At 39.0% G+C, this 16,137-nt stretch overlaps 1 protein-coding gene across 1 annotated transcript in view; it reads right to left on the reverse strand.

Annotated features, from left to right (window-relative positions):
* tax1bp1b (Tax1 (human T-cell leukemia virus type I) binding protein 1b) overlaps positions 1-15,807 on the reverse strand; it is a 98,260-nt gene extending 82,453 nt beyond the window's left edge. The window contains exons 1-2 of the mRNA XM_059945057.1: positions 15,662-15,807; positions 3,590-3,781 (exon numbers count right to left, since the gene is read on the reverse strand). Coding sequence (XP_059801040.1) covers positions 3,590-3,766 — 177 coding nt within the window. The 5' untranslated portion in view covers positions 3,767-3,781; positions 15,662-15,807. The remainder of the gene's footprint in view (positions 1-3,589; positions 3,782-15,661) is intronic.
* Positions 15,808-16,137: the final 330 nt, after the last annotated feature.

Genomic DNA, 16,137 nt, shown 5'->3' on the forward strand with positions numbered 1-16,137 from the left:
AATTTATTTAATTATTTTACATTACCAATTATAGGGTTGCCCAAATATGCCTTTGTTAAAAGGCATCCAAATTAATGGCAATGACCTCAAGGATACAACTTGTCTTCAGTTTTAAAAGTAGTAAACTGCCTTATTACTGCCATATGTAGTGAAATAGTGAAAAAAATTACCTTGCATTGAGGAAGCACAATATAAAACAGCAACAGAATGCACAATAAAGTTACAGTAACAGAGATAGTTCAGGAAGATGACAAGGTGATTTTGTTTCAAGGCTTTGAATTTTGAAGACTGACTGTTACCCAACTCCTCTGACCCTCAGAGAAGGATCCTGCCAATTGATGCACAATTAACTATGCCTTACAAAATGCACATAATGCCTTAACTATCCCTGTCAATAGAGCCAGTCCTGTACAAAAAAAATCTACAGCAAAAATAGCCGTCTTTAACAGTCAGATTAGTATTTTAAACCATGTCCCTAAAAAGCAGCAATTGCCTTTTTTTTTTGCAATTTTTAACAAAAATTTAATCAAGATTCATTTAATAATTTATTCATAATGTTTGTCTCTATGAACTGGAGTACCAAAATTGTAATTATGTCATCCACATTTTCATTCAAAGTCAAAGTAAAATTTATTATCAAAGTATGTACAGTGGATTCCAGTTAATTGGAACATCATTAATTGGGGCCGCCACTTATTTGGGACAACTCTTGAAGAACAAAATCTAATTGAGAAAATAACTGGGATTCTCTTTGTTTATTTGGGACACTATACTGCTTAAATGGGACACTATAGCACTTAATTGGGACAGCAGACTACTGTCAAAAAGTTTCAATCACATGAGTCATGTGAACTTTTGTCACCGTAAGACACTGCAGCATATTTAGAATGAACAATTTTTTAAAACGAGTCAGTTGCATGTGTTTGTGTTCAAAAAGCTGTACTTTTTGTCACTAATAGTTGGCTGGAAATAAATTGTAAGAATATTTTAAATTGTTTTGCTCACTGCAATTTCAAGCATTCAAGCTTGGAGATGTCAGAAATGACCGGGAGTGAAAATGAAACTATTTTACTATTTCAACAAGTTAGGAACCATGTGAAGAATTTCAAGGTATTAACAACCATCTTGAATACTACAATGAAAATGAGGATTTGGAGGACACAATTGTGGAAAGCATTATATGAAAGCAGTCCATTATCTGCATGAGGTGCCTGTACTGATTGTTAATTTACTGTCAATCAAAAAAGTACGGCAGCATGTGGGTTGTCCATTGTATCCAACGATATCAGTGGAACCTGTGTGGGAGAGTTTTTAAAAAGTGGAAAAGCAGTTGCACTGGGATATTAAGCATGCCAGACATGTCGAATCAGTGACGAAAAAGATTCAGATTTTTCATCATGCTGACCTGACAGACAGGATATCTGGGAAAGACATCTCCAGTGTCCAAGGGGAGACAGCAAATCTGTGTTTACACGTTAATAGTTCTTTGGCAAACATTTGACTTGCACTCAATGCTTTCAATTTCTTCCATTTTTACCTTGAGGATGTTATATTCAGTTCACCTTACTGCAAACTCAATTTTCAAACTGTACAGTATACTTCAGAATTAGGATTCAGTAGAGTAATGTGGGCTCAATGCTTTAACTGTCCCTGTCAATTCAGAGGAAGAATGAAAATCTTCACCATTCCAACTGGAGAAAAAGACAGAAACCTGAAATTCTAGTTGATCCATTGCCAACAGCGCTTTTGGCTTGAACCTCAGGTAAAAATTTGTCATGCCCAAGAGAACACACCTGTCACTGAACATTTTATACTTGTGAGATCATCAGTGAAAGAGGTGATCCATGTCTGAAGTGGGAAGTGAGGAAACAAAACCAATTCCATTAAGAGCCCAGCAACTGGTGGCAGTGGCAGAGACAATCAGATAGGACAAGCAGTTGTTAGCAGATCAGGGCGGACCTGTGACTGCTACATGGGGTGCGTGATGGCAAGAAGAACTAACCAATTTGACAAAAAAAACAAGTAACTTGTTTGGAAGATCCAAGTGGAAAGTTTAGAATTTTGCTTTGGGAAAATTACACATTAGGAGGGTGCCGGAGGTCTTTGGGTCTGGAGATGAAGTGCCACTTCAACATGGAGATGGCAAGCATTCAGTTGCAACAATGTACTGACAAGACCATAGTGTACAGAGAATGGATAAGTTTGCAACTCCTAATTGTGAGAGGATTCTGGGAAGTAGTTCATTGATGGTACTTCCAATAGAAACAATATATTTGCATCCCAAAATGCAACTGTCGTTTCTTTACTCATGTAAATCATCAGCTCCTAGCTTTCCATCAGAAACATAAGCTGGACTCTAGAAACACATAACATAAATCTCCTATCAAATGAGCAACATGAAGAGCTGTCCTCTTTTGTTGTTGAATTGGAATTCCTCCCTAACATTCAAGAAAATTTCTCTGCTGCACTCTCTTCAATATTGGAAAGCAACTAGGACTGCCTGAAGCCTCTCCATTTCTACAAATACAATTCATTTACTTCAGTTTCCTTTCTTCATGTGTTAAACTTCGTAATCATATTCCCTCACCACCTAGAAAATAAGGCTGAATCAAATTTCCTCCCTCCCCCCCACCACGCAGAGGGAGAGGAAAGATGAAAAAAGGTCAAAGAATGAGGTGGTAAATGGTAAGAAAAGGGAGGAACGGAAAGATGAAAAGCCATTTTTAAATATCCATTCGATAAATGGAGCAACAATACCATCAAAGGAAACCACAGGGTGGCTGTGTAATGTAAATAAGATTACAAGAGCTAAGTGAAGGGAGTTAAAGATTGTGTTCAGAAACACACAATTGTGTTGCATATGAAACTGAATAAATATCAAGACATTTTGGATTTTTTTAGATCTTTAGAACTAATAAAAGTTTACATAATTTGATAATAAAGACAACTTGATGAAGCAAAGACAATTGAGAGCAAAAATTAATAGAATTTTGTGACCTAATAGTTTCTAAGTTCATGCAGCACAGGAGGTTCAGATTCCCCAGTATCATTCAGAGTGGGTTGGCTTCAACAAAATTGAATTTAAGGTGAAAAATATATTCTAGATTTTTTTTTATCTTAATCTCTTCCCAATCTATATTCCCTGCTTCTATTCTATGCAAAGTGCAAACTCTGTCTTGGCTATTGTTTTATTGGACACTGTTTGCCATCACATATCACCGAGTGGCCATTTTCCATAAATGGAAAAGAAATAGCTAAGGAAGGTTATGGACCAAACACAGGAAGTGGGATTAGATTAGATGGGCACCTTGGTCAGTGTGAGATGAGTTGGGCTACACCATGTTACTCTATGACTCTGGTGTCTTCATGCTATTTGTCCTATTCCCCCTTGTGTTCATCTTCTATCAATTTGCTGTCATACTGCTCACCCAACCTGAAAAGAGATCTTTGCTTTATTTACAGCAAAACCACAGATTCAGTAAGTTGCTTGTTCTAGAAAATTCTTACAAAAACATTTAGCTGGTAGCTTGTCAGTATAAAGTTAAATATTTTAAAAGACTCAGTATTTACCATCAATGGTGGAACTCACCTTAAAGATGCCAACCCAGTCCTTTTGGTGTGGCTTAATGTATGGAGTCAGTGTGTAATGGCACTCAAGAGGAGCATGAGGGAGATAACTTTTTGCCACATTTTGGAAGATCACATGAGCAAAATTAGATGACTGCATTGTACTGCTTGAAGGAAGTGGAACAGGAACTATGTCCATTCTTCAGCACAATTTCTGTAAAATTAAAAAGATGGCCAAGTTATTTAAACTATTTCAGTATCAGGTTTAAATAACTTGTAATACTATTGACAGTCAAACATCATTTCAGACAACAAAGAACTGATGACAGATTCAGTTAGTATATTAAAGTAGATGCTATGGAAAAATCCATATATATTCCAATGTATTTCACTTCATTTTCAAATATCAGATTTGAAGAACCTGCTGCTGATTTGGTAACTTCCTATAGTCACATAAAATTCAAGATTGTCTACTGTCATTTCCAGTGCATAAGTGTAAAAGGCAACAAAATTATTGTTAATCCGGATCCAATGTAGAACAAAAAGAAACAATAAAGAACATAATAATAAAATACATATATACACACACATACATAAATCTACATACACATACACAAAATTAAGTAGTGGTGATGGAGGTGTTGATCAGCCTTACTGCTTGGGTAAAATAACAGTTTTTGAGTCAGGTGGTCCTACTGTGGATGCTATGTAGACTCTTCCCTGAGGACAGGTGGGATCCTACATGATGTTACTAACCTTTTTCTGGCACCTTACTCTATATACCTCCTTGAGGGTGGGTAGGCTGGTGCTGGTGATGCATTGGGCAGATTTGACTACCTATCGCAGAATCTTCCTGTTTGTCGCAGTGCAGCTTCCACACCATGCAGTGATGCAGCATGTTAGGATGCTCTCTACTGCCCTTAGCCATACGACCATAAGGTGCCTACATTCTACCACCAGTCAGCTGACCTTCCAGACATGGTATCAATGCTGTTCACATTTGGTCAGGGTGCCGGAATTCAGGTAGGGCATAAATTCATATTACGTTCATCTAACATGTGACTTTCCACATTGAAATGAGAAATCATATAAAGAGATACATGATGCAAAATCCAAAAACATATCTTGTGTTATTTTAACAAGAGAAAATCTGCAGATGCGGGAAATCCAAGCAGCACGCACTCACACACACAAAATGCTGGAGGAACTCAACAGGCCAGGCAGCATCTATGGAGAATAGTTGATGTTTCAGGCTGAGATTCTTCATTGGGACTGCTGAAGGGTCTCGGCCTGAAAAGTTGACTATACTCTCTCTTCTCCTTAGATGTTGCCTGACCTGCTGAGTTCCTCCTGGATTTTGTGTATGTTGCTTGAGTTATACAAACAGATTTTGTTCTTCACCTTTGACTATTCTACAGAATCATTTAAGATTCTTTCAATATTGTTGACTGAGGTTTATACATTGGTCAGTACACTGGGAATAATTAACAAGTTTTTTGTTAAACGGAAGAACGCAGTAGGATCTTGGTATTAAACAGAGAGTACATTGAGGCTGCTTCACCAAATAAGACAGTCATGAAACACTCATTGGGCAATGCACAGGTGCGTCAGCCTGGAATTCCTGGAATGGAGCTTGAAACTTCAACCTCATGACTCAGAAATATGAAATGAGTTATAGCTGCCATACCAACTGAGGTTGATTGAAGGAAGTGTGATGATCTTTTGTTACTCTACACATATGCTTTTAAAAGTAGTGTTTAATAATTCACAATCAGCATCGTGCCCCTTAACTTCTCAGTTTACCTACAAACCATATGGTACTTACAAAGGCCACAATTTCTAATTCAGTTCTCATTATTTCCTGGATTACACCATCCATTGAATGCTCATCAGCATGGCAGTTCTTTGGAATATTTGAAATTACATTAAGTATAATTATAAATGAGGAAGGATCAAGAACATACCTGAGGCAGTCACAAAGCTTGTTAAATAATTAGAATTCATTTTGTTTACCTAAATCACAAAATATTTTAAGCCATATACGACAATGAACTTGTATAATAGACCAGTAGAATTGGTAAAAAACTAACGTGAATAATGTCATATGGAAAAGAGTTACTCTTCATATATTCATTTATATAGGCAATTAAAATAGAGACATAAATTTATCATTTCTAACTTAAAGTTTAAATTGTTTTTAAAAAAGCTTACAGCTATAGTTCTATATTTGAATAAACCTGTTGTCAATTTTTTTCCACTATAAATTTAGAATTAAAACTGCCAATACATATCTATTATAAACTGAATGTCTCATTACTAGATGCCAAAATTATTTGCTTAATCATTTGCTTTCTTTTTTGCATTCACCATTTTTACTTAAACAGAAATACTAATCATCAATACTTATTGCCGACAATTTCTAGGAATGGCTTACAATGCTTCATTGGGAATAGGATCTTTTCAGTTTATTAACCCTTACATTTTTCTCTTGCTATTTAAAATTGATCTGCTTATGTCACATTTTGAAGACACTAATATGAAAGCCTTCAATGCTGATTATAATTCAGAAATTTTAGCTGTTGAAGGAGAGAGTGGCCCACATCAGCAATGGATAGGGATGCATCACCATGATAAAATCATGGTTTTAATGTTCCATAGTGATGCCAGTAGCTTAAGCAAGGCCATATTAGTCAATGATACTTTCAACAGTGTTAGATATGATTGATGGTTTTTCCAAAAGTAGATATTTAACCATGGCCTCACCAAAACCTGCTAGCTAGATAATGATTATCTCACACTGATGGAAAGACACAAACCTTTTGGTATCTGGTATTGAAATGTCCAATACCAGATGCATACATTTAAGCTGAGAGTGGATAAATTCAAAGGAGAGGAGGGGATTTTTAGAAAAACATAGATACACAGAGTGGTGGGTGCCTGGAATGCGCTGCGCTGAGGTGGTAGAGACTGATACATTAAAGTTCTGAAGAGATGTTTAGATAGGCACATGAATGTATGGGAAATGGAAGGATATGGACAGTGTAGGCAGAAGTGATTAGACCATAAGATATAGGAGCAGAAGTGGGCCATTCGGCCCATCGTCTGCTCACCATTGAATCACGGGCTGATCCAATTCTTCCAGTCATCATCTCTCTGCTGCCTTCTCCCCATACCCTTTGATGCCTTGGCTAATCAGGAACCTATTTATCTCTGCCTTAAATGCACCCAATGATTTGGCCCCCACAGCTGCTCCTGGCAACAAATTCCACAGGTTTACCACCCTCTGACTAAAGAAATTTCTCTGCATCTCTGTTCTAAATGAACGTCCTTCATTCCTGAAGTCATGTCCTCTTGTCCTGGACTCCCCTACCATGGGAAATAACTTTGACATATCTTATCTATTCAGGCCTTTTAACATTCGGAATGTTTCTATGAGATCCCCCGTCCCCCCATTCTCCTGAACTCCGGGGAATACAGCCCAAGAACTGCCAAACTTTCCTCATACGGTAATCCATCTTTGTATAACGGCAAATTTAGCCACAAATCCATTAATCCCATAATCCAAATAATTGACAAGCATCGTCAAAAGCAGCGGTCCCAACACTGACCACTGTGGAACTCCACTGGTAACCAGCAGCCAGCCAGAATAGGATCCCTTTATTCCTACTCTGTTTTCTGCCTATCAGCCAATGCTCCACCCATGCTAGTAACTCTCCTGTAATTCCATGGACTGTTATCTTGCTAAGCAGCCTCATGTGCGGCACCTTGTCAAAGGTCTTCTGAAAATCCAAGTACACCACATCTACTACTTCTCTTTTGTCTACCCTGCTTGTAATTTCCTCAAAAAATTGCAGTACATTAGTCAGGCAGGATTTTCCTTTCAGGAAACCATGCTAGCTTTGGCCTATCTTGTCATGTGCCTCCAGGTATTCCATAATCTCATCCCTAACAATTGATTCCAACAACTTCCCAATCACTGGTGACAGGCTAGCAGGTCTATAATTTCCTTTCTGCAGCCTCCCACCCTTCTTAATTAGCAGAGTAACATCTGCAATTTTCCAGTCATCCGGTACAATGCCAGAATCTATTGATTCTTGAAAGATCATGGTTAATGCCTCCGCAATCTCTCCAGCTACTTCCTTCAAAACCCAAGGGTGCATTCCATCAGGTCCAGGAGACGTATCCACCCTCAGACCATTAAGCTTCCTCAGCACCTCCTCATTTGTAATTTTCACTGCACATACTTCACTTCTCTGACACTCTTGAATGTCCGGTATACTGCAGATGTCTTCCATTGTGAAGACTGATTTAAAATATGCATTCAGTTCCTCTGCCATCTCTGCATCTCTCATTACAACATCTCCAGTTTAATTTTCTATTACATACTTAAAAAAGCTTTTAGTAGCTTCCTTTCACAATTCATCTTTTCATTCCTAATGACCTTCTTAGTTTCTGTCTGCAAATTTTTAAAAAATCTTCTTAAACCTCTATCTTCCCACTAGCTTTGGCTTCCTTGTATGCCCTCTCTTTTGCTTTTACTTTGGCTCTGACTTCACATTCGGAAATTTCTTCTTATTTGGAATATAATCTGCCATGCACTTCCCTCATTTTTCGCAGAAACTCCATCCATTGCTGCTCTGCTGTCCTTTCTGCTAGTATCCCTTTCCAGTCAACCTTGGCCAGTTTCCCTCTCATGCCATTGTAATTTCCTTTTTTCCACTGAAATACTAAAACGTTGGAATTTAGTTTCTCCTCAAATTTCAAAGTGAACTCAATCATATTGTGATCACTGTTCCTTAAGGGTTCCTTAACCTTGAGCTCTCTTATCACCTCCGGATCACTGCACAACACCCAGTCCAACACAGCCGATCACCTAGTGGGCTCAACAACAAGCTGTTCTAAAAAGCCATCCCCTAGACATTCTACAAATTCTCTCTCGAGGTCCAGTACTGATCTGGTTTTCCCAATCCACTTTCATGTTAAAAGCCCCAAAGATTATCATGTCATTGCCCTTCTGACATGCCTTTTCCATCTCCTGCTGTAATTTGTAATCCACATCCCAGCTGCTATTAGCTTAGTTTAGATGGCCATCTGATTTCTAATCTAGTTGCTTTGACACAAATTTGTGGGCCAAAGAGCCCGTTTCTGTGCTATACTGTTCTATAAACCACATGCGAAAAAATGAAATTGTAGTACTCTGCCTAAAGCTATTTCCTTCTTTATATCTGGTGATGTCAATTTCAGCCATACAAAATATTACAGTGGATTCAGATTAATTGGAACACATCAGGATCAGTACTGCCTCAATTAGCCGGTTTCATGGAAATATTTTTAAAAGCTTTAAAAGACGACAACTGAATTAAGCATTTAAATGAAATAAAAGAAATTAGAACACTACCAATACTACTACAGTACTATAAAACTGTCTTGATTCCTATTACTTATTGATGGAGGTATTCATCCAGTGTACACTGCAATGATCTTTTGATTATTAATTAACAAAATCCGTACAAACACCTGGTACAGGTAATAGACTACCTTTAAATAGTGATTTCAATGACCTCATATTCCATATCTTCATTTTCATTGTAACATTCAAGATGATTGTCAATACTTTCAAATTCCCTGTAGTTCCTAACCTGAAGTGGAACAACTGGCAACTCCCAGCCTGTATGTTTGTAACCGCAGTGAACAAAACAATTCTGAATTATGTTGATGCTTATTTCTTGCCAATTACCAGTGACAAAAATCACTGCATTTGAACACAAACACATGCAACTGATGATATTTAAAGCTGCTAATTCTAAGCACGGTGATATGTCTAAGGCCAGGCAAGTGCTCGCAACTGACACTAGTTAGAAACCATCTGGCAGCAATCTCCAGCCCCAATTAAGCCGTATCATGTCCCAAAGAAATGAAGAGCATACTGGCTATTTTCTCAATTAGTTTTTGTTATTTAAGTGTTTTCCCCAAATAAGTGGCTGTCTGATTAACTGGAATCCACTGAGATATACTACCTTTTGCACAGAGCATTTGAACTGAATCTCTTAAAAAGTTTCAAGGTTTCAAAGTACTTTATTAAACTATGCATACAACCCCGAGATTTATGCACCCACAGACAGCTATGAAACAAAGAAACCCTGTGGAACCAACTTTAAGAAAACATCAAACACCCAATGCGCAGGGGGAAAAAAAAGAACAAATCACGCAAGCAGCAAAAAGCAAACAAATAACATACAGAACAAACATTAAACAATAAACTACAGTAGCCACAAAATAGTCCAAGAGTGACAGCCACCAAGTCAGTTCGGTTTAGTGCTATGTCAATGTCTCAGCCATAGAGCTAGTTCTGCGCCAAAGTGCCTTGATGAAATAGCATAAGTAGCAATATATATGTAAAAAAGAGTAACCAGAAATGCATGGAATATGAAATGTAGAGTCTTCCAAAAATGAGTCCATAAATAAAGCATGTTCAGTGCTGAGGACATTAAACATCACACCACAAAGTCCCCCAAAAGAGTCCTACAGCAATGAACCACACCACTGAGGGGATCAAACATGCATCCTCTTCTGGCAGCAGTAAGAGAGAGACCAGTCAAATACAGGCTGATGGCGCTAAATTCCCACTCTCATCCTCAATCTCAATCTTGCTCAATGCTTTCATTAGTGAGAAGTAATGGAGCCACAAATGGCAGAACACAAATCAGTGGGTTTGTGTTCTGCCATTAAGAAACAACAGTCACACACTCTACTCCCAACCTCGGCAAATTCCCCAGGTGATAGGAAAAGCACCAGATCACTCAGTTGGCCCAAAAATCACATGACAAATGCTGCCATACCTGAGAGCATTTAGTCTGTCTCTAGTGCAAGGATGAGGCCACTCTCAGGCCTTTTATTCCATCTGCATTGCCTCCAATCTGATGGCAAATCAATTTTTCCTTCCAGGAAAAAAGATTTCTTCCCTCCCCTTTACCAACTCTGACCTTTTACCACTTCTCACCTGCCTATCATATACTCCTGGATCCCCTCCTCATTCCTTTCCTCCTATGATCCACTCTCTTCTATCAGATTCCTTCCTCTCCAGCCTTTACCCTACCCAGCCACTAGCCTACTTCACCTCCTTGGACCCTTTTTATTCTGGTGTCTTCCCCCTTCCTTCTCAGTACTGAAGGGTCTCAGCCCAAAACATCAGCTGCTTATTCATTTCCATGGATGCTGCCTGATCTGCTGATTTCTTCCAGCATTGTGTGTTGCTTTGGAAATTCCAGCTGCAATCAATTGTAGGTCAGGAGAAGAAGCATATTTCAAAGAAGTACAGGTAGTTTCATGAGCTGTCTACAGGATTTCACCATTGGTTGCACTGGGTGCTGGTGCCATTTTGAATATTTGAACCCTAAGAGAAAAGTGCTGGCGATTCCTTGGGCCCACTGACCATTTAAGGTTTCATGCAATTCTAGTCATTCTTACTCTTGCCTAAAAAGGACAAGATGTTCTGGACTTAAAAAGCTGCAATCCTCCAATTCAGAGAAGCAAGTGACAGATGGAGTCAAACCTTAGAGTCATAGAACACTACAGTACAGAAACAGGCTCCTTGGCTCATTTAGGCCATGCTGAACTGTTAATCTCCTTCGACCTGCAAGCCATTGCCCTCTATACCCTTCCCATGACCTTATACATGAACTGAGGTTAAGCAAATCAATAAAATATATTTTTAGCGTTACAGATTCATAGTGTGCTACTACACAGGAGACCTTTCAGCCCATTTAATCCATGCCAAATTGTTATTCTCCCATCAACCCGCAGTTGGACCATAGCCCGCCATATGTCCTTCCAGGTGTGTATATATATATAAAAACCTCTCTTAAATGTTGCAATTGAATTCACATCCACCTCTTCCATTGGCAGTTCATTCCACACTCATACCACCCTCTGAGTGAAAACATTTCCCTTCATGTACCCCTTAAATATTTCATCTTTCACCCTTAACTTATGATCTCTAGTTCTAGTCTCACCCAACCTTAGTGGAAAAAGTCTGCTTGTATTTAAGCTTAAAAAAAACCCTCATAATTATGTATTCCTCAAACAAATCTTCCCCTCATTCTCCTACACACCATGAGAAAGTCATAACCCATTCAATCTTGCCCTATAACTCAGGTCCTCAAGTCTCAGTAACACTCTCAAATTTTCTTGGTACTCCTTCAGTCGTTTTGATATATTTTCTGTTGGGCTTTTTATGTGCTTTTTTTTAAGTGTCATCATTCACATTAAACACCAGCTGGCTTGCTTGCTTTTCAGTCTACCAGAAAATTAGGTCACATGACACCAGAGATCATGTTTATGGCTTGTAGTTGACAATGGCAAGGCCAACATTTGTTATGCATTCCCAATTGCCATTCAGAATGGACTGCTTTCTTGAACTGTTACTGGTCCACCTGATGACAACACTTCCATTGTGCTCTTGGATATAGAATTTCAGGATCTAAATTTAATGACAATGAAAGAACTGATATTCCAAAATCCAAACTGTGATGCTGCACAATTCAAAAGTAAACATCGTCCATCTCAGCAGCAGCAATCACAAACGGGATTGCAGAGCACCTGTAGTTGGCACATATACTTATCACAGGACTCAAATCTTGGAAAAAGCAAACATTTAGTAAGGGCAACTGTATATCCTGGAAGGGCTCAAGAATCTTAACTGTTTTTAAAAGTGCACATAATTGAACGGGAATATGGATAGGTGAGGATCAAAGTGATATGGGTCAAAAAAACAGGTAAATAGGACCACCTTAGATAGGCACCTTATTAATGTGGACAAGTTGTGCCAAGGAGCCCACTTCTGTGCCGTATTACTTAATGCTAAGAGAAAACTTTTTTTGCACTTCCAACTTGTACCTTGCATTTGATAAAATGTAAGGGACTAAAGAAGTGATCTCTTGACACAGACTTTAAGCCATTTTACTTCAAGTACAGTGAACTTTTGTTAGTTTTGAGGGCTTTCATGGTGGAAACTTGTCAATAGAAATGCCATTAAAATGGCATGGATCAGTGGCTCTACCGTCGTTTGTTAGAAGCTGCCTTTGCCTGCCAATTGTGCCACTCAAACATTATTTGTACTTGTTGGTCCAAGATGGAATATTATCCAGGTCTTCCATCTTTCTTTTTCGGAGGAGCTACAAACGGAATTGAACATAGTTTGGCCCACTTCTACCCCCAGGATGGAATGTATGTAGATACAAACTTAAGATCAAAGGTCAGGCTCCTCCTATATTAATGTGCTGGGTATTGTGGATAATACCCAGGACATTAATGGAGTAACCTGACCTTTAGATAATATCTATCATTTGCAATGACACAATCTATCCCACTTAATAAAAAAAAACCTGAAACATTATGAACATTGTTGGATGGAAATTATCAGATAGCTGTTGAAAACAATAAGGGACAATGTGAAACAAAGCACAAAAGTTGCTTTCAATTTATTCACACCACTGTAAGGAGTTTGCACAATCTCCCTGTGACCATATGCATTTCATGTGAGTGCTCCAGTTTCCTCTCACATTCCAAAGATACACAAATTAGGATTAGCAAACTGTGGGCATGTTATGTTGGCACTGGAAGCATGATGACAGGAGTATGCTGCCCTAGCATATGCTGAGACTGCATTGGTCAGTGAGACAAACTATGCATTTCATCTTCTTTGCCATACATACTTCAAAACAAATCCTAATTCTTTAAAAGTGTAAATTCCGAAGCTGAGAAGTATCCATTTGAAAAAGTTCCACTAGTTCTCATCACCTCAGTTGTATGCAGCCAAATAAATTAAACTAATATCTGACATTATTATCATGTATGATTTGGAATCAAGCAAAGTTAAAGAACGTTTGCAATAAATTGAGTACATTGTGTAATCATAAGAGGATATCTAAAACTTTGGTAAATATGTGTTAGCAGACCAAACCACAAAGAGTACAAGTTCAGTAAATTTGCTCAGTGATACAAAAGTTGAAATCACAGTTAGTAGTAGAACTTAACAGTTCAAGGTAAATAAATTAAAGTTCAAGTACGTCACCATATACAACCTTGCCCTATTGTCCTGTTTATTATTTATTATAATGCCTACACTGTTTTTGTGCACTTTATGCAGTCCAGTGTAGGTCTGTAGTCTAGTGTAGCTTTCTCTGTGTTGTTTTTTTTAATGTAGTTCAGTCTAGTTTTTGTACTGTGTCATGTAACACCATGGTCCTGAAAAACGTTGCCTCATTTTTACTAAATACTCTACCAGCAGTTATGGTCGAAATGACAATAAAAGTGACTTGACTTGACAACCCCGAGATTCTTTTTCTTGTAGGCAGGCCCAATAAATCCATAATAGAATAATAACCATAATAGAATCAATGAAACATTACCATCACTTGGGTGTTCAACCAATTTGTAAAAGACAACAAACTGTGCAAATGCAAAAAGAAAGAAATAATAATAATTAAAAAAATGTCAAGAAAATGAAATGAAGAGTCCTTGAAAGTGAGCCCACTGTTTGTGGGAACATTTCAGTGATGGGGCAAGTGAAGTTGAGTGAAATTACCCCATTTGGTTCAAGAGCCTTATGGTTGAGGGGTGGTAACTGTCCCGATCTAGTGGTGTGAGTTAACAATGATAATACACATGAACAGACATAGACAGGATAAATTTAACAAAAGCCCAAGTAATGAAGGGGAACCCTGCACTATGCTCAAAAATTAAAAAAATGTAAAGCACACAGATCAAATAAATAAAGAGAAATTACTTCTGGCATACAAAAGTGGGGGGGGGGTGGTAATTTGAGTGGGTAAATTTAATAGGTAATTAACAAACATCATACTAGATATCCAAAACTGAAACCCACAGTTAATATATGTAATTTTATCATCTGAAATAACCTAAGATTTAGAGAGTTTAGTGAATAATAGTAGAATAATGAAGTATTATATACTAACACATTATTCAAGACATTTCAAAATCAAATTGAAGGAGGAAAAACTGTGTGGTTATTGAGAAGGAAATCCAGACCCTCCCTTTCAACTTGATGGTTATCTTGCCTCAAAAACACCAATTTCATTCTATATATAAACCATATTACCATCATTCAAAAGTCATTTTACATGTTAATACCAGCAAACTTTATTTTGCATAAACATGGACCAATTCTCTTTTAAAGCATTTTTTCATTAAAAGCAAAATAAACATGATTCCAAATTCAGAAATACACACCGTAAATAATTGCTACAGACATCCTAATGTCATGTAACCGGAGACATGATCTGTAGCTCACCAAGCAAACTACTAGATGCTAAAAAGCAATTTCGTTTCAGCCTGATCCAAAAACCGACAAAACTTCAACAGTTAAACAGTGACAATTTTAATAAAGGATATGCATTGACCTAGTTTGCATAATTGACATCTATACATCGGCCAGCTAGCCCCTCCTCTCTGCATATCTACGTTAGTTAAAAAAGTCACTTTCGGAAAGGACTGGATACAGCTGATTTTGTTTTCGGCTGAAATGCAAGCTGTTCCGGCTCGGGTCGGTTGCGTTTACATCCATCGGAGTGCGTTTCATTCTCAGTCTGACTCTCCTTTCTTTCCCGGCACAGGGGGAAGTCTGTTTTTGGGGGGGGGGGGGAGTCTGTTTTGGGGGGGGGGGAAGAACCCAAATCCACACAAGCCCCTGGAACAGAAACCGCAACAGACAACACGTTCTTCCAGGCAATGACCACTGCAGCCACTTAAAGACTCGGGGCAAATCACCAGGGTCACTCTCTGAAGGGAAGCCGAAGCAGATGTGACGAAGGACATTATCAGCCAGTGATACACAGATCACGGCCGGGTTCTCACCGGTCCCCGTAAATGAGGTGGGGGTGGGAGGGAATCGGCCGAGGCTCCGGCCAAGTCGTTGACCGAATCCCAAGGCCCAGAGTCCGGTACCAACACACGGCGGCCGGGTTCAACTTTAAAACCCTAACGGCCTAAGTTGTCGCTGCCTCTTGTCACCTCACCCCTCAGCAGGATCGAGTCGTGCCGGACCTCACAAACAATGACAGAGAACCAGACTCACCGAAAGGGCAGGCGTCCCAGCTCCTCTATCGGCTCTTTAACACCGTCAGCCCGTCCGCTCTCGGGCGGTGACGGCATAGTCCGGGCGGGCATCAACTTCCGGGATCAAAGGGCACAATACCGAGGAAGGGGGCGGGGTGATAGTGAGGAATGAGGTGGAGAATGAGAGGGTAAGGGGAATGGGGAGGAGACTGAGAAGGACAGTGTGCGAAAGAGGGAAGCGAGGAGGAGGAGATAGAGGGAGATTGTGTGATTGGGATGAGTAAATGGAGAATGAGGTAAAGGAGAAGGAGAGAGAGAGAGACAGAGGAGGACAGTGGGATTTAGGTAGGGGTGGTGGAGAATGAGAGGAAGGGGAAGGTGATAGTGATGGAGGGAGACTGTGGCAATTAGGGGAAAGTGAAAAGAAGGAGATTGAGGGAGACAGTGTGGGAATTCAGGGAAAGTGAGGGGAAGGAGATCATATGTGGCTGGGAT

This window comes from Hypanus sabinus, chromosome 20 (assembly GCF_030144855.1).
Source record: "Hypanus sabinus isolate sHypSab1 chromosome 20, sHypSab1.hap1, whole genome shotgun sequence".
NCBI classification, from domain to species: domain Eukaryota; kingdom Metazoa; phylum Chordata; class Chondrichthyes; order Myliobatiformes; family Dasyatidae; genus Hypanus; species Hypanus sabinus.